The 14,925-nt window shown below is 51.5% G+C and overlaps 1 protein-coding gene and 1 long non-coding RNA gene across 6 annotated transcripts in view; both read left to right on the forward strand.

Annotated features, from left to right (window-relative positions):
- The window catches only part of LOC112253244 (cytoplasmic FMR1-interacting protein 1 homolog), a 108,683-nt gene that overhangs the window by 84,622 nt on the left and 9,136 nt on the right, over nt 1–14,925 (forward strand). For 4 of the 5 annotated variants that reach the window (XM_042322800.1, XM_042322801.1, XM_042322802.1 and 1 more), the window contains 7 exons: nt 2,611–2,698; nt 4,339–4,482; nt 5,579–5,669; nt 5,840–5,970; nt 10,152–10,224; nt 10,309–10,403; nt 13,705–13,943. In XM_042322800.1, the coding sequence (XP_042178734.1) occupies nt 2,611–2,698; nt 4,339–4,482; nt 5,579–5,669; nt 5,840–5,970; nt 10,152–10,224; nt 10,309–10,403; nt 13,705–13,943 (861 nt within the window). Of the gene's footprint in view, nt 1–2,610; nt 2,699–4,338; nt 4,483–5,310; nt 5,410–5,578; nt 5,670–5,839; nt 5,971–10,151; nt 10,225–10,308; nt 10,404–13,704; nt 13,944–14,925 lie in introns of those variants that run through there. The other variant, XM_042322804.1, reaches the window with a different exon arrangement.
- Nucleotides 11,233–12,007, forward strand: LOC121846639. Its single transcript, XR_006083545.1, has 2 exons — nt 11,233–11,270; nt 11,601–12,007. It is a non-coding gene; the product is annotated as an uncharacterized LOC121846639 (long non-coding RNA).

Consider the following 14,925-nt stretch of genomic DNA (forward strand, 5'->3'; position numbering starts at 1 on the left):
TACCACACAACCACACACAACTACTGCTACAACTAGACACAACTAATACTACACAACTACACACAACTACTGCTACAACTACACACAACTACTGCTACAACTACACACAACTACTGCTACAACTACACACAACTACTGCTACAACTACACAAAACTACTGATACAACTACACACAACTACTGCTACAACTACACACAACTACTGCTACAACTACACACAACTACTGCTACAACTACACACAACTACTGCTACAACGTATCTACTAACAGGTAACTGTTGTGTCAACTACTGCTACAACTACTGCTAGGATCAACTGCCCTCACCACAGGAATGCAGTACTGCACACAACTACTGCTACAACTACACACAACTACTGCTACAACGGATCTACTAACAGGTAACACAACTACACACAACTACTGCTACAACTACACACAACTAATACTACACAACCACACACAACTACTGCTACAACTACACACAACTACTGCTACAACTACACACAACTACTGCTACAACTACACACAACTACTGCTACAACTACATACAACTACTGCTACAACTACACACAACTACTGCTACAACGGATCTACTAACAGGTAACACAACTACACACAACTACTGCTACAACTAGACACAACTACACACAACTACTGCTACAAGTACACACAACTACTGCTACAACTACACACAACTACTGCTACAACTACACACAACTACTGCTACAACTACACACAACTACTGCTACAACTACACACAACTACTGCTACAACGGATCTACTAACAGGTAACACAACTACACACAACTACTGCTACAACTAGACACAACTACACACAACTACTGCTACAACTACACACAACTACTGCTACAACGGATCTACTAACAGGTAACACAACTACACACAACTACTGCTACAACTACACACAACTACTGCTACAACTACACACAACTACTGCTACAACTACACACAACTAATACTACACAACCACACACAACTAATACTACACAACCACACACAACTAATACTACAACTACACACAAGTACTGCTACAACTAGACACAACTACTGCTACAACTAGACACAACTACTGCTACAACTAGACACAACTACACACAACTACAACTACACACAACTACTGCTACAACTACACACAACTACTGCTACAACTACACACAACTACTGCTACAACTACACACAACTACTGCTACAACTACACACAACTACTGCTACAACTACACACAACTACTGCTACAACTACACACAACTACTGCTACAACTACACACAACTACTGCTACAACTACACACAACTACTGCTACAACTAGACACAACTACTGCTACAACTACACACAACTACTGCTACAACTACACACAACTACTACTACAACTACACACAACTACTGCTACAACGGAACACCATCATTTTTCATTTTCTAATTCCATTTGGAACATTAGCATTTCCACCTGTTCTTGTCTACAGCAGAGGGGGTTATGAAGGATTTACACCTGTTAACAGCAGAGGGGGTTATGAAGGATTTACACCTGTTAACAGCAGAGGGGTTATGAAGGATTTACACCTGTTAACAGCAGAGGGGTTATGAAGGATTTACACCTGTTAACAGCAGAGGGGGTTATGAAGGATTTACACCTGTTAACAGCAGAGGGGGGTTATGAAGGATTTACACCTGTTCTTGTCAGCAGAGGGGTTATGAAGGATTTACACCTGTTAACAACAGAGGGGGGTTATTAAGGATTTACACCTGTTAACAGCAGAGGGGTTATGAAGGATTTACACCTGATTTACACCTGTTAACAGCAGAGGGGTTATGAAGGATTTACACCTGTTAACAGCAGAGGGGGTTATGAAGGATTTACACCTGTTCTTGTCTACAGCAGAGGGGGTTATGAAGGATTTACACCTGTTAACAACAGAGGGAGTTATTAAGGATTTACACCTGTTCTTGTTAACAGAGATCCCTGATGGGGGAGAGAGAGGGGGTAGAAACCAGCTGGATCCCTGATGGGGAGAGAGAGAGGGGGTAGAAACCAGCTGGATCCCTGATGGGGAGAGAGAGGAGGGAGGGGGGTAGAAACCAGCTGGATCCCTGATGGGGAGAGAGAGGGGGGTAGAAACCAGCTGGATCCCTGGGGGAGAGAGAGGGGGGGGTAGAAACCAGGTGGATCCCTGATGGGGAGAGAGAGGAGGGGGTAGAAACCAGCTGGATCCCTGATGGGGGAGAGAGAGAGGGGAGGGGGGTAGAAACCAGCTGGATCCCTGATGGGGGAGAGAGGCGGGGTAGAAACCAGGTGGATCCCTGATGGGGAGAGAGGGGGTAGAAACCAGGTGGATCCCTGATTGGGGAGAGAGAGGAGGGGGTAGAAACCAGGTGGACCCTGATGGGGGAGAGAGAGAGGGGGTAGAAACCAGGTGGATCCCGGATGGGGGAGAGAGAGAGGGGGGGTAGAAACCAGGTGGACTTGTTTTAAGTTCTTAATCACCATTATGAAATGTAATCCTATCTCTCTCCCTGTCGTTGTGAGGGCTCTCTGTGGTTAATGGAAAAATATTAATTATTAATTGGAATATCCAATCTCTCTCTTCTCTCTAGGTTTGTCCGCACGGTCCTGCCCTTCTCTCAGGAGTTCCAGAGGGACAAGCCGCCCAACGCCCAGCCCCAGTACCTGTACGGGTCAAAGGTCAGTATAACCCTACCCAGCCCCAGTATGGGTCAAAGGTCAGTATAACCCTACCCAGCCCCAGTATGGGTCAAAGGTTAGTATAACCCTACCCAGCCCCAGTACCTGTATGGATCAAAGGTCAGTATAACCCTACCCAGCCCCTGTACCTGTACGGGTCAAAGGTCAGTATAACCCTACCCAGCCCCTGTACCTGTACGGGTCAAAGGTCAGTATAACCCTACCCAGCCCCAGTACCTGTACGGGTCAAAGGTCAGTACAACCCTACTCAGCCCCAGTACGGTTCAAAGGTCAGTATAACCCTACCCAGCCCCAGTACCTGTACGGGTCAAGGTCAGTACAACCCTACTCAGCCCCAGTACGGGTCAAAGGTCAGTATAACCCTACCCAGCCCCAGTACCTGTACGGATCAAAGGTCAGTACAACCCTACCCAGCCCCAGTACGGGTCAAAGGTCAGTATAACCTTACCCAGCCCCAGTACCTGTATGGGTCAAAGGTCAGTACAACCCTACCCAGCCCCAGTACCTGTACGGGTCAAAGGTCAGTACAACCCTACCCAGCCCCAGTACGGGTCAAAGGTCAGTATAACCCTACCCAGCCCCAGTACCTGTACGGGTCAAAGGTCAGTATAACCCTACTCAGCCCCAGTACGGGTCAAAGGTCAGTATAACCCTACTCAGCCCCAGTACCTGTACAGAAAACTGTCTGTTTGACTCCTAGTACCTTGGGGAGGGACCTTAAAGATCTCATCCAGGCCTGTCTGTTTGACTCCTAGTACCTTGGGGAGGACCCTGACCTTAAAGATCTCATCCAGGCCTGTCTGTTTGACTCCAAGTACCTTGGGTGGGATAATCCTTCTCAGATATTTCCAGGCCTGTCTGTTTGACTCCAAACCAACTTGCTGTACAAAAAGTGATAATCCTTCTCAGCATATTTCTCTGGCCCCAGAGTCAAGCCCCCTCATTACCAAACCAACAAACAATACAAAAAGTTAAAATACTCTCAATGAAAGATTTCAAGCCCCCAGAGTCAAGCCCCCTACAGTGTAGTGGAACACTTCTCCTCCAGTCCCCTACAGTGTAGTGGAACACTTCTCCTCCAGTCCCCTACAGTGTAATGGAACACTTCTCCTCCAGTCCTGAGCATCACCACTGAGCGATTACAGCAACAGCAACTCAGAGCTGACAGACAGACAGGGAGCGAGAAAGTGAATATTGTAGGGGAAAATTCTGGCATAACTTTCTCTCTTTCTCCCTGTTTCCCTCTCTCTCGCTCTCTTTTCTATCCCTCTGTCTCCCTCTCTCCACCCTCTTCAGGCTCTGAACCAGCAGTATCTTTGGTTTCTACAGGCCCTTAACTTCCTGTCTCCCCCTACCTCTCCCCTCTCTACAGGCTCTGAAACTGGGGTACAGCAGTATCTTTGGTTTCTACAGGCCCTTAACTTCCTGTCTCCCTCTACCTCTCCCCTCTCTACAGGCCCTTAACTTCCTGTCTCCCTCTACCTCTTCCCTCTCTACAGGCTCTGAACCTGGCGTACAGCAGTATCTTTGGTTTCTACAGGCCCTTAACTTCCTGTCTCCCTCTACCTCTCCCCTCTCTACAGGCCCTTAACTTCCTGTCTCCCTCTACCTCTCTACAGGCTCTGAACCTGGCGTACAGCAGTATCTTTGGTTTCTACAGGCACTTTGTTGGTCCTCCTCACATCAAGGCCATGTGTCGTCTGCTGGGGTACCAGGGCATCGCTGTGGTCATGGAGGAGCTGCTGAAAGTGGTCAAGAGCCTGGTGAGAAAAGAGAAGGGATGGAGGAGGGGTGGGATGAGTGAGGGGGTGGAGGGTAAGTGGGCGAGAGGGGATGGAGAGTGAGGGTGGGAGGGAGGGAGGGTGAGTAGAGGGAGGGTGGGAGGGAGAGTGGAGGGAGGGAGGAGGAATGGGCAGTGAGGGTGGAGAGAGGGAGGAGGAATGGAGAGAGGGAGGAGGAATGGAGAGTGAGGGAGGAGGAGTGGAGAGTGGAGAGAGGGAGGGAGAATGGAGGGAGAATGGAGGGAAGGGAGGGAGAATGGAGGGAGGAGGAATGGAGAGAGGGAGGGAGGAGGAATGGAGAGAGGGAGGAGGAATGGAGAGAGGGAGGAAGGAGGAATGGAGAGAGGGAGGGAGGAGGAATGGAGAGAGGGAGGGAGGAGGAATGGAGGGAGGAGGAATGGAGAGAGGGAGGGAGGAGGAATGGAGAGAGGGAGGGAGGAGGAATGGAGGGAGGAGGAGGAATGGAGAGAGGGAGGAGGGAGGGGAGGAATGGAGAGAGGGAGGGAGGAGGAATGGAGGGAGGAGGAGGAATGGAGAGAGGGAGGGAGGAGGAATGGAGGGAGGAGGAATGGAGAGAGGGAGGGAGGAAATGGAGGGAGGAGGAATGGAGGGAGGAGGAATGGAGGGAGGGGAATGGAGGGAGGAGGAATGCAGTATGTTATTAACCCCCAGCTCCAGGGCACCATCAGCTATGTTATTAACCCCCCTCAGGGGCACCATCATGCAGTATGTTATTAACCCTGCCCCCCTCCCTCCCTCAGCTCCAGGGCACCATCATGCAGTATGTTATTAACCCCGCCCCCCCCTCAGCTCCAGGGCACCATCATGCAGTATGTTATTAACCCCGCCCCCCTCTCCTCAGCTCCAGGGCACCATCATGCAGTATGTTATTAACCCCGCCCCCCTCTCTCCTCAGCTCCAGGGCACCATCTTGCAGTATGTTATTAACCCCGCCCCGCCATCATCTCCTCAGCTCCAGGGCACCATCATGCAGTATGTTATTAACCCCGCCCCCCTCTCCTCAGCTCCAGGGCGCCATCATGCAGTATGTTATTAACCCTGCCACCCCTCCCCTCAGCTCCAGGGCACAATCATGCAGTATGTGAAGACCCTGATGGAGGTGATGCCTAAGATCTGCCGTCTCCCACGCCACGAGTACGGCTCGCCGGGTGAGTCTGGAGAGACAGGGAGCTCCCTTCAATGTCTGTTAGATATTTATATAATTAAAGGTTTTAGCAAGGCAAAGTAGACTACAGTAGCTAGCCACTTAGAGTGTCCTTAATCGATCTCTTGATTTGTTTAGCTGACGTAGCCGTCTCCCGTCTCTCCTCCCCGCAAGGTATCCTGGAGTTTTTCCACCACCAGCTGAAGGACATAGTAGAGTACGCCGAACTGAAGACCGTCTGCTTCCAGAACCTCAGGGAGGTGGGAAATGCACTGCTCTTCTGTCTGCTCAGCGAACAGAGCCTGGTAAGAACCACGCCCACAACACGTCTACACAACCACGACCCCAACATGTCTACACAACCACGACCCCAACATGTCTACACAACCACGACCACAACAGGTCTACACAACCACAACACGTCTACACAACCACGACCCCAACAGGTCTACACAACCACGACCCCAACAGGTCTACACAACCACGACCCCGACAGGTCTACACAACCACGACCCCGACAGGTCTACACAACCACGACCACAACACACGTCTACACAACCACGACCCCAACAGGTCTACACAACCACGACCACAACACGTCTACACAACCACGACCCCAACAGGTCTACACAACCACGACCCCAACAGGTCTACACAACCACGACCACAACACGTCTACACAACCACGACCCCAACAGGTCTACACAACCACGACCCCAACAGGTCTACACAACCACGACCACAACACGTCTACACAACCACGACCCCAACAGGTCTACACAACCACGACCCCAACAGGTCTACACAACCACGACCCCAATAGGTCTACACAACCACGACCCCAACAGGTCTACACAACCACGACCCCAACAGGTCTACACAACCACGACCCCAACAGGTCTACACAACCACGACCCCAACCAGGTCTACACAATCACGACCCCAACAGGTCTACACAACCACGACCACAACACGTCTACACAACCACGACCCCAACAGGTCTACACAACCACGACCCCAACAGGTCTACACAATCACGACCCCAACAGGTCTACACAACCACGACCACAACACGTCTACACAACCACAACACGTCTACACAACCACGACCCCGACACGTCTACACAACCACGACCCCAACAGGTCTACACAACCACGACCACAACACGTCTACACAACCACGACCCCAACAGGTCTACACAACCACGACACGTCTACACAACCACGACCCCAACAACTGAATCACCTTTTTTCACCAAGTACATTTAAACATACTCAGAATGTTACCTGATGATATGGTGCTGCTAGACAACATACTCAGAATATTACCTGGTGATTTGGTGCTGCTAGACAACATACTCAGCATGTTACCTGGTGATATGGTGCTGTTAGACAACATACTCAGAATGATACCTGGTGATATGGTGCTGCTAGACAACATACTCAGAATGATACCTGGTGATATGGTGCTGCTAGACAACATACCCAGAATGTTACCTGGTGATATGGTGCTGTTAGACAACATACTCAGAATGATACCTGGTGATATGGTGCTGCTAGACAACATACTCAGAATGATACCTGGTGATATGGTGCTGTTAGACAACATACTTAGAATGTTACTGTGTGATATGGTGCTGCTAGACAACATACACAGAATGTTACCTGGTGATATGGTGCTGTTAGACAACATACTCAGAATGTTACCTGGTGATATGGTGCTCCTAGTAATAGACAACATACTCAGAATGTTACCTGGTGATATGGTGCTGTTAGACAACATACTCAGAATGTTACCTGGTGATATGGTGCTGATAGACAACATACTCAGAATGTTACCTGGTGATATGGTGCTGATAGACAACATACTCAGAATGTTACCTGGTGATATGGTGCTCCTAGTAATAGACAACATACTCAGAATGTTACCTGGTGATATGGTGCTGTTAGACAACATACTCAGAATGTTACTGTGTGATATGGTGCTGCTAGACAACATACTCAGAATGTTACCTGGTGATATGGTGCTGATAGACAACATACTCAGAATGTTACCTGGTGATATGGTGCTGCTAGTAATAGACAACATATTCAAAATGTTACCTGGTGATATGGTGCTCCTAGTAATAGACAACATACTCAGAATGTTACCTGGTGATATGGCGATAGACAACGTTTACAGACAGCGGAGTTGAAACAGTTTCCATACATTATATACAACTAGGTAGAGTGAGATACAACTAGAGGAGAATTTAGCAATGTACGCTGACTATACAAAACATTAGGAACACTTGCTCTTTCCATGCTAGACTGACACAGGTAAATGGGCAAGATAAAAGATTGAAAGGTGCACAGTGCAGAAATCGATCCGTCATTTCCTGGTTGCTAAAATTCTAATAGTTCACCTAATTTCAGTTTACTTGACTAAACAAGCAAGTGTAGGGTAAAATCATTGTACAATCTTAACTGCTGTGAAATATATTTTCAGCTGGTGTAAAAAAATGCAAAAGATTGAGTTCCCCAGGGGAGCGCGGTTCGAGTTCCCCAGGGGAGCGTAGGGGGACAGCGTGGTCCGAGTTCCCCAGGGGAGCGTAGGGGGACAGCGTGGTCTGAGTTCCCCAGGGGAGCGTGGGGGACAGCGTGGTCTGAGTTCCCCAGGGGAGCGTAGGGGGACAGCGTGGTCTGAGTTCCCCAGGGGAGCGTAGGGGGACAGCGTGGTCTGAGTTCCCCAGGGGAGCGTAGGGGGACAGCGTGGTCTGAGTTACCCAGGGAGCGTAGGGGGACAGCGTGGACCGAGTTACCCAGGGGAGCGTAGGGGGACAGCGTGGACCGAGTTACCCAGGGGAGCGTAGGGGGACAGCGTGGTCAGAGTTCCCCAGGGGAGCGTAGGGGGACAGCGTGGTCAGAGTTCCCCAGGGGAGCGTAGGGGGACAGCGTGGTCAGAGTTCCCCAGGGGAGCGTAGGGGGACAGCGTGGTCAGAGTTCCCCAGGGGAGCGTAGGGGGACAGCGTGGTCAGAGTTCCCCAGGGGAGCGTAGGGGGACAGCGTGGTCAGAGTTCCCCAGGGGAGCGTAGGGGGACAGCGTGGTCCGAGTTCCCCAGGGGAGCGTAGGGGGACAGCGTGGTCCGAGTTCCCCAGGGGAGCGTAGGGGGACAGCGTGGTCCGAGTTCCCCAGGGGAGCGTAGGGGGACAGCGTGGTCCGAGTTCCCCAGGGGAGCGTAGGGGGACAGCGTGGTCCTAGTTCCCCAGGGGAGCGTAGGGGGACAGCGTGGTCTGAGTTCCCCAGGGGAGCGTAGGGGGACAGCGTGGTCTGAGTTCCCCAGGGGAGCGTAGGGGTACAGCGTGGTCTGAGTTCCCCAGGGGAGCGTAGGGGGACAGCGTGGTCTGAGTTCCCCAGGGGAGCGTAGGGGGACAGCGTGGACCGAGTTACCCAGGGGAGCGTAGGGGGACAGCGTGGTCAGAGTTCCCCAGGGGAGCGTAGGGGGACAGCGTGTTACGAGTTCTCCAGGGGAGCGTAGGGGGACAGCGTGGTCTGAGTTCCCCAGGGGAGTGTAGGGGGACAGCGTGGTCTGAGTTCCCCAGGGGAGCTGTTGGCAAGTGAACTCACATTGGAAAGTAAAAGTCCGGAAACTGAAAAGCTCAAATCACTGTTGCTTCCTCACTGGGTGCCAGTTATTCATACAATGAACACAACATGACCACAACCTTAATCCCAACATGCACATCCATCTATCTCTGACCAGCAGCTTGTCAGCAACACCTTGTGTCAGTGGAACATCTCTGACCAGTAGCTAGCAGCTTGTCAGCAACACCTTGTGTCAGTGGAACATCTCTGACCAGTAGCTAGCAGCTTGTCAGCTACACCTTGTGTCAGTGGAACATCTCTGACCAGTAGCTAGCAGCTTGTCAGCTACACCTTGTGTCAGTGGAACATCTCTGACCAGTAGCTAGCAGCTTGTCAGCTACACCTTGTGTCAGTGGAACATCTCTGACCAGTAGCTAGCAGCTTGTCAGCTACACCTTGTGTCAGTGGAACATCTCTGACCAGTAGCTAGCAGCTTGTCAGCTACACCTTGTGTCAGTGGAACATCTCTGACCAGTAGCTAGCAGCTTGTCAGCAACACCTTGTGTCAGTGGAACATGTCTGACCAGTAGCTAGCAGCAACACCTTGTTTCAGTGGAACATCTCTGACCAGTAGCTAGCAGCAACACCTTGTGTCAGTGGAACATCTCTGACCAGTAGCTAGCAGCTTGTCAGCAACACCTTGTGTCAGTGGAACATCTCTGACCAGTAGCTAGCAGCTTGTCAGCAACACCTTGTGTCAGTGGAACATCTCTGACCAGTAGCTAGCAGCTAGCAGCTAGCAGCAACACCTTGTGTCAGTGGAACATCTCTGACCAGTAGCTAGCAGCAACACCTTGTGTCAGTGGAAAATACGATGGCTGCTAAAAAAAGACAATTTAAACAATCTTCTCTTTCACTCAGTCTCAGGAGGAGGTGTGTGACCTGCTACATGCCGCACCATTCCAGAACATTCTTCCCAGGGTCCATGTCAAGGGTAAGATTTTCTGTCTGTCTGTCTGTCTGTCTGTCTGTCTGTCTGTCTGTCTGGATCAGTGACTCTTATCTCTTCTCATTGTAGAGGGTGAGCGTCTTGATGCCAAGATGAAACGCCTGGAGACTAAATACACAGCCCTGCACCTGGTTCCTCTGATAGAACACCTGGGAACCCCACAGGTACCATCACACTGCCTTAGTAAACACCAGCCCTGCACCTGGTTCCTCTGATAGAACGCCTGGGAACCCCACAGGTACCATCACACTGCCTTAGTAAACACCAGCCCTGGGAACCATCACACTGCCTTAGTAAACACCAGACCTGGGAACCCCACAGGTACCATCACACTGCCTTAGTAAACACCAGCCCTGCACCTGGTTCCTCTGATAGAACGCCTGGGAACCCCACAGGTACCATCACACTGCCTTAGTAAACACCAGCCCTGCACCTGGTTCCTCTGATAGAACGCCTGGGAACCCCACAGGTACCATCACACTGCCTTAGTAAACACCAGCCCTGCACCTGGTTCCTCTGATAGAACGCCTGGGAACCCCACAGGTACCATCACGCTGCCTTAGTAAACACCAGCCCTGGGAACCCCACAGGTACCATCACACTGCCTTAGTTAACACCAGCCCTGGGAACCCCACAGGTACCATCACACTGCCTTAGTAAACACCAGCCCTGCACCCGGGAACCCCACAGGTACCATCACACTGCCCTAGTAAACACCAGCACTGGGAACCCCACAAGTACCATCACACTGCCTTAGTAAACACCAGCCCTGGGAACCCCACAGATACCATCACACTGCCTTAGTTAACACCAGCCCTGCACCTGGGAACCCCACAGGTACCATCACACTGCCTTAGTAAACACCAGCCCTGGGAACCCCACAGGTACCATCACACTGCCTTAGTAAACACCAGCCCTGGGAACCCCACATGTACCATCACACTGCCTTAGTTAACACCAGCCCTGGGAACCCCACAGGTACCATCACACTGCCTTAGTAAACACCAGCCCTGCACCTGGGAACCCCACAGGTACCATCACACTGCCCTAGTAAACACCAGCACTGGGAACCCCACAAGTACCATCACACTGCCTTAGTAATCACCAGCCCTGGGAACCCCACAGGTACCATCACACTGCCCTAGTAAACACCAGCACTGGGAACCCCACAAGTACCATCACACTGCCTTAGTAATCACCAGCCCTGGGAACCCCACAGGTACCATCATACTGCCTTAGTAAACACCAGCCCTGGGGAACCCCACAGGTACCATCACACTGCCTTAGTTAACACCAGCCCTGGGAACCCCACAGGTACCATCACAGTGCCTTAGTAAACACCAGCCCTGGGAACCCCACAGGTACCATCACACTGCCTTAGTTAACACCAGCCCTGCACCTGGGAACCCCACAGGTACCATCACACTGCCTTAGTAAACACCAGCCCTGCACCTGGGAACCCCACAGGTACCATCACACTGCCTTAGTTAACACCAGCCCTGGGAACCCCACAGGTACCATCACAGTGCCTTAGTAAACACCAGCCCTGGGAACCCCACAGATACCATCACACTGCCTTAGTTAACACCAGCCCTGCACCTGGGAACCCCACAGGTACCATCACACTGCCTTAGTAAACACCAGCCCTGCACCTGGGAACCCCACAGGTACCATCACACTGCCTTAGTTAACACCAGCCCTGGGAACCCCACAGGTACCATCACAGTGCCTTAGTAAACACCAGCCCTGGGAACCCCACAGATACCATCACACTGCCTTAGTTAACACCAGCCCTGCACCTGGGAACCCCACAGGTACCATCACACTGCCTTAGTAAACTCCAGCCCTGGGAACCCCACAGGTACCATCACACTGCCTTAGTAAACACCAGCCCTGCAACCTGGGAACCCCACAGGTACCATCACACTGCCTTAGTAAACACCAGCCCTGGGAACCCCACAGGTACCATCACACTGCCCTAGTAAACACCAGCACTGGGAACCCCACAAGTACCATCACACTGCCTTAGTAAACACCAGCCCTGGGAACCCCACAAGATACCATCACACTGCCTTAGTTAACACCAGCCCTGCACCTGGGAACCCCACAGGTACCATCACACTGCCTTAGTAAACACCAGCCCTGGGAACCCCACAGGTACCATCACACTGCCTTAGTAAACACCAGCCCTGGGAACCCCACAGGTACCATCACACTGCCTTAGTTAACACCAGCCCTGGGAACCCCACAGGTACCATCACACTGCCTTAGTAAACACCAGCCCTGGGAACCCCACAGATACCATCACACTGCCTTAGTAAACACCAGCACTGGGAACCCCACAGGTACCATCACACTGCCTTAGTAAACACCAGCCCTGGGAACCCCACAGGTACCATCACACTGCCTTAGTAAACACCAGCCCTGCACCTGGGAACCCCACAGGTACCATCACACTGCCTTAGTTAACACCAGCCCTGGGAACCCCACAGGTACCATCACACTGCCTTAGTTAACACCAGCCCTGCACCTGGGAACCCCACAGGTACCATCACACTGCCTTAGTAAACACCAGCCCTGCACCTGGGAACCCCACAGGTACCATCACAGTGCCTTAGTAAACACCAGCCCTGGGAACCCCACAGATACCATCACACTGCCTTAGTTAACACCAGCCCTGGGAACCCCACAGATACCATCACACTGCCTTAGTAATCACCAGCCCTGCACCTGGGAACCCCACAGGTACCATCACACTGCCTTAGTAAACACCAGCCCTGGGAACCCCACAGGTACCATCACACTGCCTTAGTAAACACCAGCCCTGCAACCTGGGAACCCCACAGGTACCATCACACTGCCTTAGTAAACACCAGCCCTGGGAACCCCACATGTACCAACACTGCCTTAGTAAACACCAGCCCTGGGAACCCCACAGGTAGCATCACACTGCCTTAGTTAACACCAGCCCTGGGAACCCCACAGGTACCATCACACTGCCTTAGTAAACACCAGCCCTGCACCTGGGAACCCCACAGGTACCATCACACTGCCTTAGTTAACACCAGCCCTGGGAACCCCACAGGTACCACCACACTGCCTTAGTTAACACCAGCCCTGCACCTGGGAACCCCACAGATACCACCACACTGCCTTAGTTAACACCAGCCCTGGGAACCCCACAGGTACCATCACACTGCCTTAGTAAACACCAGCCCTGCACCTGGGAACCCCACAGATACCACCACACTGCCTTAGTTAACACCAGCCCTGGGAACCCCACAGGTAGCATCACACTGCCTTAGTTAACACCAGCCCTGGGAACCCCACAGGTACCATCACACTGCCTTAGTTAACACCAGCCCTCCCTCTTCCCCACCCATTCTCCTCCCTAATCCCCCTCCCCCTCTTTTACTTCCCCTCTTTCATTCCCCACTCTTTCTCCCCCCCTCTCTTCCACTGTAGCAAATAGCCATTACCCGTGAAGGTGACCTGCTGACCAAAGAGCGTCTGTGCTGTGGCCTGTCCATGTTCGAGGTCATCCTCACACGTGTCCGCGGTTTCCTGGACGATCCCATCTGGCGCGGCCCTTTGCCCAGCAATGGCGTGATGCACGTGGACGAGTGTGTGGAGTTTCACCGGCTGTGGAGCGCCATGCAGTTTGTTTACTGCATCCCTGTAGGAGCACACGAGTTCACCGTGGAGTGAGTAGTGACACAGCATCGGTCTAGAAGGATCCCTGAGGGGTTTACACTGCTCTGTATAGAGGGGGGTGATCTCTGCTCTGTATAGGGGGGATCTCTGAGGAGTTTACACTGCTGATCTCTGCACTGCTCTGTATAGAGGGGGATCTCTGAGGAGTTTACACTGCTCTGTATAGAGGGGGATCTCTGAGGGGTTTACACTGCTCTGTATAGAGGGGGGATCTCTGCTCTTGATCTCTGCTCTGTATAGGGGGGTGATACTCTGCTCTCTGCTCTGTATAGAGGGGGATCTCTGAGGGGTTTACACTGCTCTGTATAGAGGGGGATCTCTGAGGGGTTTACACTGCTCTGTATAGAGGGGGGGACAACCACATATCACAGTGATCTCTGAGGGGTTTACACTGCTCTGTGTAGAGGGGGATGTGATTTACACTGCTCTGTATAGAGGGGGATCTCTGAGGGGTTTACACTGCTCTGTATAGAGGGGGTGATCTCTGCTCTGTATAGAGGGGGATCTCTGAGGGTTTACACTGCTCTGTATAGAGGGGGATCTCTCCTCTGTATAGGGGGTGATATAGAGGGGGTAGTGAGTAGTTAGTATATTCATCTTCAGATAGCTAGGTGAGACAACCTCATATTACAGTAGTTAGTATATTCAGATAGCTAGGTGAGACAACCACATATCACAGTAGTTAGTATATTCAGATAGCTAGGTGAGACAACCACATATCACAGTAGTTAGTATATTCAGATAGCTAGGTGAGACAACCACATATCACAGTAGTTAGTATATTCATCTTCAGATAGCTAGGTGGGACAACCACATATCACAGTAGTTAGTATATTCATCTTCAGATAGCTAGGTGGGACAACCACATATCACAGTAGTTAGTATATTCAGATAGCTAGGTGGGACAACCACATATCACAGTAGTTAGTATATTCATCTTCAGATAGCTAGGTGGGACAACCACATATCACA

This window comes from Oncorhynchus tshawytscha, linkage group LG06 (genome assembly GCF_018296145.1).
Source record: "Oncorhynchus tshawytscha isolate Ot180627B linkage group LG06, Otsh_v2.0, whole genome shotgun sequence".
Taxonomy (NCBI): Eukaryota; Metazoa; Chordata; class Actinopteri; order Salmoniformes; family Salmonidae; genus Oncorhynchus; species Oncorhynchus tshawytscha.